This window comes from Chiloscyllium punctatum, chromosome 36 (assembly GCF_047496795.1).
Source record: "Chiloscyllium punctatum isolate Juve2018m chromosome 36, sChiPun1.3, whole genome shotgun sequence".
NCBI classification, from domain to species: Eukaryota; Metazoa; Chordata; class Chondrichthyes; order Orectolobiformes; family Hemiscylliidae; genus Chiloscyllium; species Chiloscyllium punctatum.
Window position 1 is genome coordinate 14,683,470 of NC_092774.1, and position 16,008 is coordinate 14,699,477.

Consider the following 16,008-nt stretch of genomic DNA (forward strand, 5'->3'; position numbering starts at 1 on the left):
TGGCTGAAGCTCCGGCCATGGAGAAACCAGAGGAATCCCGCTCCGTGGAGAAACCGTGGAAGTGTGGTAACTGCAAAAAAGGCTTCCGTTTCCCGTCTGCCCTGGAGACTCATCGGCACAGCCACACTGGGGAGAGGCGATTCCCCTGCCCTGTCTGTGGGAAGGCCTTCAGCGATTCCACCAACCTCCACACCCACCAGCGGGTCCACACGGGGGAAAGGCCCTTCAGCTGCCACGAGTGTGGGAAGGCCTTTACCCAGGCCTCCAACCTCCAAACCCACCGGCGTGTCCACACAGGGGAGAGGCCCTTCAGCTGCCCAGAGTGCGGGAAGGCCTTTTCCCAGGCCTCCAACCTCCAGACCCACCGGCGAGTCCACACAGGGGAGAGGCCCTTCAGCTGCCCCGAGTGCGGGCAGGCCTTCAGCAATTCCTCCCACCTGCTGACCCACCAGCGAGTCCACACGGGGGAGAGGCCCTTCAGCTGCCTCAAGTGCGGGAAGGACTTCAGGAATTCCTCCCACTTGCTGACCCACCAGCGGGTCCACACGGGGGAGAGGCCCTTCGGCTGCCCTGAATGTGGGAAGGCCTTCAGCAATTCCTCCCACCTGCGGAGCCACCAGTGGGTCTACCCTCAGCAATTGCACAACTAACAGTGAGGGGGGTAAACAGCCCGAGGATTAAACAGACAGTGAGGGGGGTAAACAGCCCAAGGATTAAACAGACAGTGAGGGGGGTAAACAGCCCGAGGATTAAACAGACAGTGAGGGGGGTAAACAGCCCGAGGATTAAACAGACAGTGAGGGGGGTAAACAGCCCAAGGATTAAACAGACAGTGAGGGGGGTAAACAGACAGTGAGGGGGGTAAACAGCCCGAGGATTAAACAGACAGTGAGGGGGGTAAACAGCCCGAGGATTAAACAGACAGTGAGGGGGGTAAACAGCCCGAGGATTAAACAGACAGTGAGGGGGGTAAACAGCCCGAAGATTAAACAGGGATTTTCCTAACGGCCGCCCTCCCGCCGCTTCCTCGCTCGAGCGACTTCTCCTCCCAACCGCCTTCACCCCCGCGTGACGTCTGCACGTGAGGGATGGGCGGGGCCGGGGTGGGGATGGGCGGGGCCCGGGGGTGGGGATGGGCGGGGCCGGGGGATCCTCACCGTCACCAAGTCACAGCCACCTCGCGCTACAACTGTTCATTCACAAAAACAAACTCTCCTGTCTCACTCTGCAGCTGCGGGGGGCGGGGACACTGCCACGTTTCCAGGAGCCCTGTCTACATTGGGAAAGCTCACGGCTCAATTTAAACAGATATTTCGACATCGAACGGAACGGCGTCATATCTAAAGGGGGAAATCTGCATTTTAAAGGGACGTGGACATTTTAACGGGTATTTCTGCAAATAAAGAGGTTTAAATGGACAAGATTATATTTCAAAGGGATGTGAGCACATTCAAAGGGATATCTTCATATGTAAAGTGACGCAGTTATATCTAAATGAATCTACATTTCAAAGGGACGTTGCCCTATTTATAAGTAGAGACAATAGGTGTGAATTCTGTCTGTGTCCCAATGTTGAGTCTTAGAAAAGCTCTGCATTTAAATTACATTCTTGAGAAGGTAATTTATAGAGGGTGTAGAGGTTAGGGAGAATTGGCCGTGCTAAATTACCCATAGTGACCAGGGATGTACAGGTTAGGGTGGCTTGGCCATGGGAAATTCAGAGTAAGGGGTTGGGTTATGGGTGGGATACTGTTCAGAGGGCCAGAGTGAAATAGATGGGCTGAATGGCCCACTTCCACCTTGTCGGAATTCGATGACCCTCCCCACAAAGGAGCATTTTATCTGCATCTATCCTGTCAAGCCCCTTTCAGAAATCTACTGGTTTCAATAGAGGTATACAGCACAGAAACAGACACTTCGGTCCAATTCGTCCATGTTGACCAGGATTCCAAACTAAACCAGTCCCACTTGCCTGCATTTGGCCCATATCCCTCTAAACCTTTCTACTCATGTATCCATCCGAATGCTGTTTCAATGTTGTAACCGTACCTGCATCTACCACATCCTCAGCAAGTTCATTCCACATGCAAATCACCCTCTTTCAAAATGTTGCCCCTCCGGTTCCTTTTAAATCTCTCTCCTCACATTAAAAAAAGCCCCCTAGTTTTGATTTCCCCTCCGCTAAGCAAGAGCCATTTGCTATTCACCTTCCCTCCACTCCTCAGGATTTTATCAATCTCAATGAGGTCACCCCCAACTTCCTGTGCTCCTGTGAATAAAGTCCCAGCCTCTCCTCATAACTCAAACCCTCCAGTCCTTCCAACATCCAGGTAAATCTTTATTAAACCCTCTCTAATAGTGTTCTTCCTATTACAGGGCCACCAGAACTGTACTCCGTACTCTGAAAGTGCCCTCACCAACATCCTGTACAACCTGAACATGATGTCCCAACCCCGATACTCAATGGGGTGAACAATGAAGGCAATGTTGCGAAATGCCACCTGAACCACCCTGACTAGCAGTAATGAAACTATCAAAGAACTATGTACCCGAACACCACCACCCCCCCCCCCCCACCACACACACACACACACACACACACACACACTCACACACAAACTCACATGCACACAGATACACACACACTACTCTGTGGGGTGAAATTGTATTGGCAGAATTATATTTGCAGATACATTCAAGTTTGTTCAAAAAGCACACAATCTGCAGGCAGTCAATGCATGTAATATTTTACAAATTCAGACTTTGGAAACAGAACCAGTCTGATTCAAGATTGGAATACCAACAGACTGAAATCTCACCTTTAATGCATTGTCTGAGCAGACATGTCTTTTTTTTTATAAAACCTGAAGTCATCTCAAGAACATTGTTACACATTAATGAACCAAAGCCCACACCCATTCTAAGAGATGAAGACTATCTAAGTTTGTTCAATATATTCTATCAGTTGCATGACACTGATCTTTTGATGTAAGTTCTGTGTCTTATGATGCTGTTCTATGAGGCTTATGTGTCGATGAGGCAGGATGGTACAGATGAGGCGATTGAGAATTACAGATCACCGAGGAAGGATTGAAAGAGAGAGTTAAGAAGAGCAAAGAGAGGACACGAGCAGTCTTTAGCAAACAGAATAAAGGAGAACCCTATAGGTTTCTATAGGTATGTGAGGAATAAAGGGATGATTAGGGTAGGAATAGGGCCAGTCAAAGACAGAAGTGGGAAGTGGAGTATGGGCCCTGTAGAGTTCGGAGAGAGGCTAAATGAACACTTCTCATCAGTATTCACTCAGGAAAAGAATGAGGTACGAGATATTAGACTCGAAAGGATCGAGGTTGGTTACACACAGGTGTTATCAATTCAAGGAGGAGTGAAAGTGGACAAGTCCCCTGGGCTAGATGGGATTTATACAAGGATTCTCTGGGAAGCGAGGGAGGAGATAGCAGAGCCTTTGGCTTTGATATTTGAGTCGTCATTGTCTACGGGTTTAGTACCTGACGACTGGAGGATTGCAAATGTGCCCTTATTCAAGAAGGGCAGCAGAGATGACCCAGGTAATTATAGACCAGTGAGTCTTACATCTATTGTAGAAAAGATTTTGGAAAGGATTAGAAGAGAAGATTTAAAATCATCGAGTAAGCAACAATTTGATTTCAGATAGTCAACATGGTTTCATCGAGGGCAGGTCGTGTCTCACAAACCTCATTGGGTTTATTGAGAAGGTGACCAAGCATGTAGATGAGGGTAGGGCAGTTGACGTGGTATAGTTGGACTTCAGTAAAGCCTTCGATAAGGTTCCACATGGTAGGCTGATGGAGAAAATGCAGAGGCTTGGAATTGAGGGTGATTTAGCAGCTTGGATTAGAAACTGGAAGAAGGCAGCGAGTGGTGGTTGATGGAAAATATTCAGCCTAGAGTCCAGTTACTAGTGGTGTTCCACAAGGATCTGTTTTGGGACCACTGCTGTTTGTCATTTTTATAACTGACTTAGACACAGGCATAGGTGGATGGATTAGTAAATTTGCAGATGACACTAAAGTCGGTGGAGTACTGGACTGTTTGGAAGAATGTTACAAGTTGCAGGGGGATTGGATAAACTGCAGAATTGGGCTGAGAGGTGGCAAATGGAGTTCAATGCAGCTAAATGTGAGGTGATGCACTTCGGGAAGAATAACAGGATGCCAGAGTAGTTGGTCAATGAAAAGATTCTTGGTAGTGTGGATGTGCTGAGGGATCTTGGAGTCCATGTACATAGATCCCTGAAAGTTGCCACTCAGATGGGTAGTGCTGTGAAGAAGGCACATGGTGTGTTAGGTTTCATTCGTAGAGGGATTGAGTTCCGGAACCGCAATATCATGCTGCAACTATACAAAACACTGGTGCAGCCATATTTGGAAGATTGTGTATAGTTCTGGTCGCCCAATTACAGAAAGGATGTGGAAGCATTGGAAAAGGTGCAGAGGAGATTTACCAGGATGTTGCCTGGTCTGGAGGGAGGGTCTTATGAGGAAAGGCTGAGAGACTTGGGTCTGTTCTCATTGGAAAGAAGAAGGCTAAGAGGGGATTTGATAGAGACATATAAGATGATCAGAGGATTAGATAGGGTAGACAGTGAAAGACTCTTTCCTAGCATGGTGACGTCAGCTTGTACGAGGGGACATAACTACAAATTGAGGGATGATAGATCTAAGACAGATGTCAGAGGCAAGTTCTTTATGCAGAGAGTGGTAAGGGGGTGGAATGCCCTACCTGCTAAGGTAGTCAACTCAGCCACATTAGGGAGAATTAAACAATCCTTAGATAAGCACATGGTTGATTTTGGGATAGTGTAGGGGGACAAGCTGAGAATAGTTCACAGGTCAGTGCAACATCGAGGGCTGAAGGGCCTGTTCTGCACTGTACTGTTCTATGTTCCATGTTCTAAACTTAGTGCAGGAGGCTGAAAGAAATGAGCAGCTTTAAAACAAAAACCTCTTGGAGCTCAAAGCGTTCAATGAGAGTCTGAGCCCGGTGGTAAGTTCAGGTAACCTTTATTGCAACCCAACTTTGTCACAGCTTCAGATCCCCCCAGCAAAAAGGCAGAGAAAAAGCAGTTGCTTTTTGAACAGCTCAAGGTCAAAGTGCACACACCACACGTCCCCTTGTCCCACCCCCCCCCCTCACTGTCTTTACTATTGGTCAGCACCAAGTTGTCCCTTTGTAATTGGATCCTTGGTACATCCGTAACCCGGAGGAAGTATTGCCTCACTCAGCAATTTTAACCCATACCCTGTCTCCAAGTAAGTGTCTCCCTGCTCATTTGCCAGGAAGGGGCAGTGTAGAGTCAACCAGACTGTTGTGGGTCTGGAGTCAGGTGTAGGCCAGACCGGGTAAAGGATGCAGCTGGAACGACTGAGTGAATCCTTTCCCACAATGGCGGTTCCCTTCCCTAACAAGGGAGAGAGTGAATCAGATGGGGGCTTTCTCCCCTGCACCACCCCCTCCCTGAAACAGTCTCATCGTTAGATTCCGAACTGCACATTTCTGACCGAATACCAATTCTGCCATCTGTCGTGGCGGGATTCAAACCCGGGACTCCCCGGAACCGGGTTGATAGTCCAATCGATAATGGCACTCGGCCATCACTCCTTCAATCCCCGTGTTGGCACGTGAACTCGCTGGTGGGTCAGCAGGTGGGAGGTGCGGGTGAAGCCCTTCCCGCACTGAGAGCAGGTGAACGGCCTCTCCCCGGTGTGGATCCGCTGGTGGGCCAGCAGGTTCGAGGAATCGCTAAAGGCCTTCCCACACTCGGGGCAGCTGAAGGGCCTCTCCCCCGTGTGGACGTGCCGGTGGCTCCGCAGGTTGGAGGAGCAGGTGAAGCCCTTCCCGCACTGAGAGCAGGTGAGCGGCCTCTCCCCGGTGTGGACACGCTGGTGGGTCAGCAGGGTGGAGGAATTGCTGAAGGCCTTACCGCACTCGGGGCAGCTGAAGGGCCTCTCCCCGGTGTGGACCCGCTGGTGCCTCATCAGGGAGGAGACTTCGGTAAAGGCCTTCCCGCACTCGGGGCAGCTGAAGGGCCTCTCCCCCGTGTGGACACGCTGGTGTCTCCGCAGGGCAGAGCCGTGGGTAAACGCCTTCCCACACTCGGGGCAGCTGAAGGGCATCTCCCCCGTGTGGATACGCTGGTGCTTCTGCAGGGTGGAGACGTCTGTGACGGCCTTCCCACATTCAGGACAGCTGAAGGGCCTCTCCCCCGTGTGGATGCGCCGGTGGCTCCGCAGGGCAGAGGAATAACTGAAGGCCTTCCCACACTCGGGGCAGCTGAAGGGCCTCTCCCCTGTGTGGATCTGCTGGTGCCTCATCAGGGAGGAGATGTCGGTAAAGGCCTTCCCGCACTCGGGGCAGCTGAAGGGCCTCTCCCCAGTGTGGGCCCGCTGGTGCCTCATCAGGGAGGAGATGTCGGTATAGGCCTTCCCGCACTCGGGGCAGCTAAAAGGCCTCTCCCCCGTGTGGACACGCTGGTGCCTCATCAGGGAGGAGGAATATCTGAAGGCCTTCCCACAATCTGGACAGCTGAAGGGCCTCTCCCCCGTGTGGTCCCGCTGGTGGGCCAACAGGTGAGAGGAATGTCTGAAGGCCATCCCGCAGTCGGTGCAGGGGAATGGCCTCTCCCCGGTGTGACTGCGCTGATGTGTCTCCAGGGCAGACGGGACACGGAAGCCTTTCCCACAGTCACCACACTTCCACGGTTTCTCCACGGGGCGGGATTCCTCAGGTTTCTCCATAGCCACAGCTTCAGCTGCACACAAACACGTGTAGAGCCCCTCCCTGCCGTGAAGTCCCCTTCCCAGGCCGTATAACTGTTTCAGGCTCCACACACAGTGCGCTGTAACAGAGGGGTCTCTCGTCCAGTCCCACTGATGCTGAAAACGTCCTCAAACAGGAACCAAAAAGTGTAGACCCCTCTCACAGAAATCACAGTCAAAAATAGTTGCGGTCCCAATGGATTCAGAGACTGTCAGACATTGACATCAAAGTGAGGACTGCAGACACTGGAGAGTCAATCAAAAAGCACAGCAGGTCAGGCAGCATTTGGAGAGCAGGAGAGTCAATGTTTCGGGTGTAAGCCCTTCATTCGTTGATTTTGAAACTTCAGTCTTCAGATTTTCAAATACTCTGCAAAAAGGGATTACAAAAGGGATGATCAGTGCAGGGTAGAAATTCTGAACAATCAATTCTATTTTCTGTGGAATATCCTTTCCTTTTGTTATTCCACAAAATTGAAAGCACCATCCCACTCTCCCTTCCCCTCTGTTCTCACTCTGCTCTAACTAATTCCCCTTAAGATTCAGGATCTTACAGGGGCAGAAAAAGCAAAAACATCAAGACTGACATCTCTCTGAATTTTGGATACCTCCACCTGAAAGTTAATATCTTTCACAACACTGGGATCCCGCTGAGAGTGAGCAGGTCTGATTTTGGGAAGCAATAAAAGTGTCAATTCAGGGTGAACCTGCAATGCAGCTTCTTGAGGAAGGACCAGACTCAAAATGGTTAACGTCCCTGGGAAGGTGGGAGCAAAATGAGACATCAAGGCATTAACACCAACACACTTCAGTCCAACTCTTTTGCTTCCAGTCAGGAGAAAGTGAGGACTGCAGATGCTAGAGATCAGAGCTGAAAATCTGTTGCTGGAAAAACACAACAGGTCAGGCAGCATACAAGGAGCAGGAGAATCGACGCTTCGGGCATGAGCCCTTCTTCAGGGCTCACGCCCGGTTCGTCAATTCTCCTGATTCTTGGATGCTGCTTGACCTGCTGCGCTTTTCCAACAACACATTTTCAGCTGCTTCCAGTCAGGGCAAAACATGCTCTGAAAGTCCAGCCTTCACAACCACACTTCTGCTTTCACTGAAGATAATTAGAGTCACACAGCACGGAAACAGAACCTTTGGCCCAACCTGCCCAGATATCCTAAATTAATCTAGTCACATTTGCCATCACTTGGCCCTGACCCACCTGAACCTTTCATATTCAGATGCCCATCCAGGAGCCTTTTAACTTGTCATCGTACCAGCACCCACCACTTCCTCTGGCAGCTCACTCCATCGCTCAAGCGACTCCACGTTGAAAGCGTCTGGTCTGGTGCACCAGATGACACCAGGATAATCTCAGATCGTTCCAGATCGCATCGATACTCAGTCAGTGACTTTCCCGATCAGGATGTTGTATGTGATCAAACAGGTCAGTGAGTAGGCGATCCCCCACCTCTTAGTTCAAGTATCTCTACGAGAACTCCCTTGCTGGAGGGTCCCTTGGAGACACTTCAACTGGACTTCATTGAGTTGGAGAAATGAGTTGAGTTGCTATAAATATGTTTTGCTTATTGCTGATGTCTTTTCGAAGTGGATTGAAGCCTACCCTCCTCCTAACGCTACTGCTGAGACCGTGATAAAGATTTTGTTTAAGGAAAGAATTCCCCCCTTCAGTATACCTGCGTGCATTAGCTCAGACAATGGACCACACTTTGCATGTAATATTAACGGAGAACTCTGTTCCCAGCTTTGTATTTGTTGGCAACTGCACGGTGCTTATCATCCTCAGGCGGCCGGCCTTGTTGAATATTTTAACCAGACTCAAGACTAAACTTGCCAAATTAGTGGCAGAGTCTGGCCTCTCCTGGTTATGCTAATCCCTGTGGCCTTATTCCAGATGTGATCCATGTCTGCGGGCAAGACACGACTGTCTCCAGCTGAGAGTCTCTCTGGTCACCCCCTCCGTACCCCTTGGAACGGTTCGGCTCCCTTCTCAGTCCACGTTCACCACGTGACCGAAGCAATGATTGGTTATGTTCTTGCTCTAACCAATGTTATGCGTGCCTTTCACTCTCAGGAGCGTGCGGCCTACAGCGATGTTCCCTCCCTTTCAGCCTCATCACGGGTAGAGCCCAGTTCGTTGGTGCTCGTCAAGAACTGGACTGGCAAAGGTCTCCAACCTCGTTGGGATGGACCCTTCCAGGTTCTACTTCCCACCCCTATGGCGGTCAGAGTCGCTGGGCGCTCAGCTTGGTTCCAACTGCACCATTGTAAATTGATTGACCGCACCAATCAAAAGGGGGAAAGACGAGGAGAGAATTCTGGAATCCCAACAAAAGGAGTGGACGCTGTCCATTTGGGTTTTTGAATCCTGCTGTTGTTCTAATGTTAATCTTATTACAGATACTTGAACTAAGAGGAGGGACATGTGGGGGATCGCTTATCTCCTCACCTTTCTGATCACGTACAACATCCTGATGGGGAAAGCCACTCAGTATGGATGGGACCGGGAATGATCAGAGGTTATCACCACCCATACTGAGGAGATGTCGTCCAGTGCACCGGACCAGACCCCTTTGACGTGTGGAACGTGATGAAGATTGATTATTGTAATGGACTCTTCCATCAGAAAGACCAGATGGTCCATCTGGACAGTAGAAATCAGGGGGAGTTACCATGGCGATACCGAACCTGTCTTTTTGATCTTACCTGCAGACGCAAGCCTAGTGAGGATAAAAATGATCAACCCCGTCATTATGGTAAATATTTTAAGGATGCCCAGGAACACCATCCCTTTTTGTAGGACGGGCCGATTCGAGAAAAGGGAAGCCTGATAGGGGAAACTCCTCAATCCACAAGGAACTTATTTATACAGGCCCACAGAACGCTCTTCACCCCAGAGGCAGTAGTATGTTACTCCTCTCTATCGGGAGATGACTGACTTGCCCCGTCCCCAGTCCCCGATTCCAATCTATTCGTCAGACTCCCTCCTGCCGACCCTCCGCGGTAATTAACCCCCATCCCTGAGCTGACAGGGTCTGCTCCCGTCCTGGATTCACTCCCATTGCTCCAAGTGAACAGATTTTCCCGCCCCACCATTTGCCCAGACGGAGGGATTTTCATTCATTCAGTGTCACTTCCGCGTTGTGACGCCACAATCGGAGCGGGTGGGCGGGGCCAAGCCGGGCGCACGCATTGCGCCTGCGCTGTCCTGCCCTGCACCGTTTGCAAGCATCCCTTCGCTTCAGAGAATCCCCACAGTGTGGGAGCAGGCCACTCGGCCCAACGAGTCCACACCTAACCCTCTGAAGGGGAACCCACCCATACTGCTCTACATTACCCTGACAAATACACCTAACCTGCACATCCCTGGGCACTGTGGGTAATTTCGCACGGCCAATCCCAATCAAGGCCAGTGAGCAATGTAGTGATGTGGGAAATGAACATCACAGAATGATGGAGACAAGGAGAGGAAATGTACCAGCAATTAAATCTGGATTGCAAAGATCTAAACCGAAAACAGGGTGTCTGCATGTGTGCTGCACTGTTACAAAAGTGAATGAATTGACTGCACACATTGAAGAGAATAATTATGGTCTGAGACTCCTTACAGAGACGTGGCTTCAGGACGACAAGGATTAGTCCTTGAACGTCGAGGGGGTAGTCAAACGGGAAGCTAGGTGAAGGTAGAGGGTTGGCATTGCAAATCAAAACACTGATCACAGTAATCCGGTGTCAGGTCGGATTTCAGGTCCTGGCTTCTCTGTCCTCTGTTGATCTCCCTGTTCTCAAAGAGCAAGATGTTCAGCTCTGCTGAAGTTTTGATTCCCCAACACCCCACCCTTCAACCCCTTTACTCCTTCCAGAACAATACAACATTCAGTCAATCGAAACCCAATCCACTACCTCCCAGCCTGACAACCGACCAGTCACAGAGTGTAGTCGTACCAGGGAATCAAACAAGAAAAGTGAAACAAAAAAAAGAAATAAATACGTGCTCATGCTTAATGTTTGTCAATAGGAAGTAAACCAGATATAGGGGTCTCCCAGGATTCCGATAGTGCCCTACTTGAGGAATTCTCTTTCCCTTACATGTAACTGTTCGTACGCAGCTATGATTTACAACAATATTTACACCAACAGAAATAAAGCATCTGTTACCAAATAGACAGAGATACACAGCACGGAAATAAACTTTTTTGATGTAAGTATACACAAGTCCTTGGGGGTGAATTTGCATTTGCAGAATTATATTTTCAGATAAATTCTATTTTGCTCAAAAATGCACAATCTGCAAGCTGTCGGAACATATTGTATTTTATAAATTCCTACTTTAGAAACAGAACTAGTCAGATTCAAGGTGGGGATAAAGACAGACTCTGACTTTTAACGCATTGTCTGAGCTGAGATTGGATTAGATTCCCTAGAGTACGGAAACAGGCCCTTTGGCCCAACAGGTCCACACTAACCTTCCAAAGAGTAACCCACCAGGCCCCATTCCCCATATTTACCCCCTGACCAATGCATGTAACACACCGCGCAATTTAAGCATGGCCAATTCACCTCACCTGCATATTTTTGGATTGTGGGAGGAAACCGGAGCATCTGGAGAAATCTCATGCAGACACGGGGAGAATGTGCAAACTCCACACAGACTGTGGCCAGTGGCTGGAATTGAACCTGGGTCCCAAGCGCTGTGAGGCAGAATTAAGAACCACTGAGCCACCGTGCCGCCCAGATGTTGTTACCTTTTGTTATAAAACCTTATGTTATCGAGATTTACATATGAATGGTAGTTGCAACCCACTGTAAAAGATGAGAGGGGTAACAATCCAGATTTGTTCAATATATCATTTCAGTAGCAGGACATTGTCATGTTTTCCCATAAATTCTGTGCGTTCTGATCTTATACTCCGCAACCACCTGATGATGGAGCAGTGCTCCGAAAGCTAGTACTTCCAAATAAACCTGTCGGGCTATAACCTGGTGTTATGTGATGTTTAACTTTGTCCAGGTTCGGGTGGATTGACCATGCTAAATTACCCAGTGTTCAGTGTTGTGCGGATTCGGTTGGATTGGCTGTGCTAAATTACCCATAGTGCCCAGTAATGTACAGATTAGGTGGGTTAGCCATGGGAAATAGTTTCATAGTAATAAAAGCAGGAGTCAGCCATTTGGCCCATCCAGCCTGCCCCGTTCTTCATTGTGATCATGGCCGATCTATCCATCATCTCAGCTCCTCCTAGCAACATTGCCCCAACTACCCTTAATTCCCCAACCATGCAAAAGCCCATTTTGAATATACTTAATGAAGACAATTCCATAGATTCACTATAGTCCAGGAAGAGCAGTAGTCCTCACTTTCTCCTCCTCATCTCTGTCCTAAATCTACTCCCCCTAATCTTGAGGTCTGGTCTTACCCACCAGCAGAAATGACTGGATAGGGTCCGGCTTCATCCCCACAGTGTAATGAATTCCCACTTTCCACCAAAATCTGGGATGTACTCACTCACTTAGTCGATGTCTCACAAATGCAAGATTTCATTGTAACTTCTTCTGCTCCCAGTAAAGACAAAACACCTTTGAAAGCTGCTCTGAAAGTCCAGTCTTCACAACCACACTTCTGCTTTCGCCAAAGACGATTAGTGTCGTACAGCACAGAAACAGACCCTTTGGTCCAATTCATCTGATCAGATATCCTAAACTAATTTAGTCTCATTTATCTGCATGTGCCCCATATCCCTCTGAACCCTTCCTATTCATATCCCCATCCGGATGCTTTTTAAATGTTGTAATTGTACCCACCACCACCACTCCCTCTGGCAGCTCGTTCCATACATGCACCACTCTCTGTGTGAAGTTGCCCCTCAGGTCCCTTTGAAATCATTCCCCTCTCACCTCAAACATATGCCCTCGAGCTTTGGACTCCCTTACCCTGGGGAAAAGACCTTGGGTATTCACCATATCCATGCCTCTTACAAACGTTTATCAGGTCACCCCTCAGACTCTGATGCTTCAGGTGAGGATCTAAAATTTGAATTTAGGGTATTGTCAGACTCAACAAGTATATGTAGGTTTTTACTAACCACAAAATGGCTTTTCAATTTAAAATAATACACAAAATGGCTGAGAATAATGATTGAACTCTGTGAACTTGTCCTGCTGTTTTGCAGAATTAAGCTAAAATCCAAAGATAAGAGGACAATGGAGTTTGTTTAAAATGAACACTGACACATTAATTGACCATTTGAACTAACCTTGAGCTGCTACCATGGCATGATGATTTACGTAATTAAGACCCCTTTCCCAGGAAATATCATTGGATTAACCTGCTCTAAATCATGTCACCTTATTACATTTGATTGGTCTTCTCTTGTAATTAAGGCTGTACTGTCTCTTAAAAAAACCTAAATAAATAACGTGTCATTTTCAAATGTAATTGCACAACTTCGCCATGGAACACAGAAGCTTTAATCACTGTGTTGTTGGACAGAATTGGGTCAAGATGCCTTATTAAACTGATAACCTTGCTTTGTACAGACTGCATTTCATTGATTCTTTAGACCAATCGCGAACTAAAAGGCCCCTTAAGAGGGGTCTAGATCTTCACTCTGGATAGCTTGACCTGGCCAATTAACCCTAACCTGCACATTCCTGGGAACTATAGGTAATTTAGCATGGCCAATCCATTCTAAGCTGCGCATCCCTGGACACTATGTGTAATTTAGCACAGCCAATTTACACAAACCTGCACCTCCCTGGGCACTGAGAGTACTTTAGCATGATCAATCCAACCTAACCTGGACAAAGTAAAAAAAAAAAATCACACACACCCAGGTTATTGTCCAACAGGTTTATTTGGAAGGACCAGCATTTGGAGTGCTGCTCCTTCATCAGGTGGTTGTGGAGAAGATCATAACGCACAGAATTTATAGAAAAACATTACGGTGTCCTGCCACTGAAATGATATATTGAACAAACCTGGATTGTTAAGCCTTTCAGGTTTCATAGTGGTCTGCAGGTATCATTAATATGTAAATCCCAGAACTTCCTGAAAGACACTTCCTTGAAATAACTTAAGGTTTTATAACAAAAGGTGTCATCTCAGCTCAGACCATGCGTTAAAGGTGTGAGATCAGAGTCTGTCTATATCCCAATCTTGAATCAGACTAGTTCTATTTCCAAGGCAGGAATTTATAAAATATTACCTGGATTGACTGCCTGCATGAACTGCCGAGTCTCACCCACCAGCTGAAATAAATGGATAGGGTTGGGCTTCATCCCACAGTGCAAAGAATTCCCATTTACCACCAAAATCCCAGATGTACTTCCTTACTCAGTTGCTCTCTCACAAATGCAAGACTTGATTACATTCTTCTGCTCCCAATAAGGGCAAAACACTGGGTGCCTCCGAGCAGAGCGCTTTAGGGAACATCTCCGGGACACCTGCACCAATCAACCACACCGCCCCGTGGCCCAACATTTCAACTCCCCCTCCCACTCTGCCGAGGACATGGAAACCCTGGGCCTCCTTCGCTGCCGCTCCCTCACCACCAGACACCTGGAGGAAGAACGCCTCATCTTCCGCCTCGGAACACTTCAATCCCAGGGCATCAATGTGGACTTCAACAGCTTCCTCATTTCCCCTTCCCCCACCTCACCCTAGTTCAAAATTTCCAGCTCAGCACTGTCCCCATGACTTCTCCGGACTTGTCCTACCTGCCTATCTCTTTTTCCACCGAGCCACTCCACCCTCTCCTCCCTGACCTATCACCTTCATCCCCTTCCCCACTCACCTATTGTACTCTATGCTACTTTCTCCCCACCCCCACCCTCCTCTAGCTTATCTCTCCACGCTTCAGGCTCTCTGCCTTTATTCCTAATGAAGTGCTTTTGCCCGAAACGTTGATTTCGCTGCTCCTTGGATGCTGCCTGAACTGCTGTGCCTTTCCAGCACCACTAATCCAGAATCTGGTTTCCAGCATCTGCAGTCATTGTTTTTACATCTTTGAAAGCTGCTCAGAAAGTCCAGTCTTCACAACCACACTTCTGCTTTCACAGCATGGAAGCAGACCTTACGGCCCAACTTGTCTGGGCCGACCACATATCTGAAATTAATCTAGTCCCGTTTGCCAGCACGTAACCCATACAACTCCAAACCATCCCGATGCATTTTAAATATAATCGTATCAGCCTCCACCAACTCTTCTAGCAGTTTGTTTCATATATGCACAACTGTCTCTGTGAAAAAGTTGTCCTTCACGTCCCTTTTAAATCATTCCCCTCTCAGCTCAAACAAATGTCCTCTAGCTTTGGACTCCCCTACCCTGGGGAAATTTCTGATGAAGGGCTTTTGCCCGAAACGTCGATTTTCCTGCTCCTCTGATGCTGCCTGACCTGCTGTGCTTTTCCAGCACCACTCTGATCTAAACTCTGGTTTCCAGCATCTGCAGTCCTCCCTTTTGCCTAGGTCGAACCCTCTACCTGTCTACGCCTGTGCCCACTTCACCAACCAGCACACCCTTTATCTGCATCGCCCCCTACACCCATCCCCAATCCTGAAGAAGGGTTACACCCGAAACATTGACTTCTCCACCTCCTGATACTGACTGGCTTGCTGTGTTCTTCCAGCCGCCCGCCTGTGTATTTTGTCAATTGAGACACAGACCTGGAGCACCGTTTCCAGATTCTGTCCCCATCCCGACACACTCCCTTTCCTTTTAGTTGCTGCAAGTCAACAACTGAATCCCAGAATGAAAAAAATAAATGGAAAAGATGACAAGAGAAGAGAGTGCCGTACTCCCAGATAATGGACAGAGGGAGGAATTTGCAGTCTGGGATGAAGGTCAATGTTCATTCAGACACGAGCAGCAGCTTCAGAACCTCATGTTCCAACTTCCGCATTCATACAATGGGGTGACTTTGATTGGCAGGAGGACCAAAGTCCTTCCGGTCCTCCTATGCTCCCTATTGGTCAATCAAAAGAAGGTCTCGCGTTTTATTTGCCGACAGCGATTCGCATGCTCACCAGTTTTTGCTGACACCGGCGAGCATGCGTACTGCGTTGCGGACACCGGCAAACATGCGCAGTATGCTCTTTGAGGCTGCTGCTGTCATTGACAGATTTGAAGTGTCCAAATGCCAACAGGGAAAAAAGGGGGAGAGCCACAATTTTTTTTTCCACCCCCCCGCACACACA

General features: G+C 48.4%; 1 protein-coding gene across 4 annotated transcripts in view; it reads right to left on the reverse strand.

Moving 5' to 3' along the window:
* Positions 1-14,244, reverse strand: part of LOC140460748 (uncharacterized) — a 78,401-nt gene extending 64,157 nt beyond the window's left edge. Inside the window, exons 1-3 of one of the 4 annotated variants that reach the window (XM_072555400.1) lie at positions 14,018-14,244; positions 12,744-12,836; positions 5,171-7,170 (exon numbers count right to left, since the gene is read on the reverse strand). In XM_072555400.1, coding sequence (XP_072411501.1) covers positions 5,637-6,779 — 1,143 coding nt within the window. In that variant the 5' untranslated portion in view covers positions 6,780-7,170; positions 12,744-12,836; positions 14,018-14,244 and the 3' untranslated portion in view covers positions 5,171-5,636. Of the gene's footprint in view, positions 1-5,170; positions 7,171-8,078; positions 8,204-9,518; positions 9,951-12,707; positions 12,837-14,017 lie in introns of those variants that run through there. The other 3 variants (XM_072555399.1, XM_072555403.1, XM_072555402.1) reach the window with 3 other exon arrangements.
* Between the last annotated feature and the right edge of the window lie 1,764 nt (positions 14,245-16,008).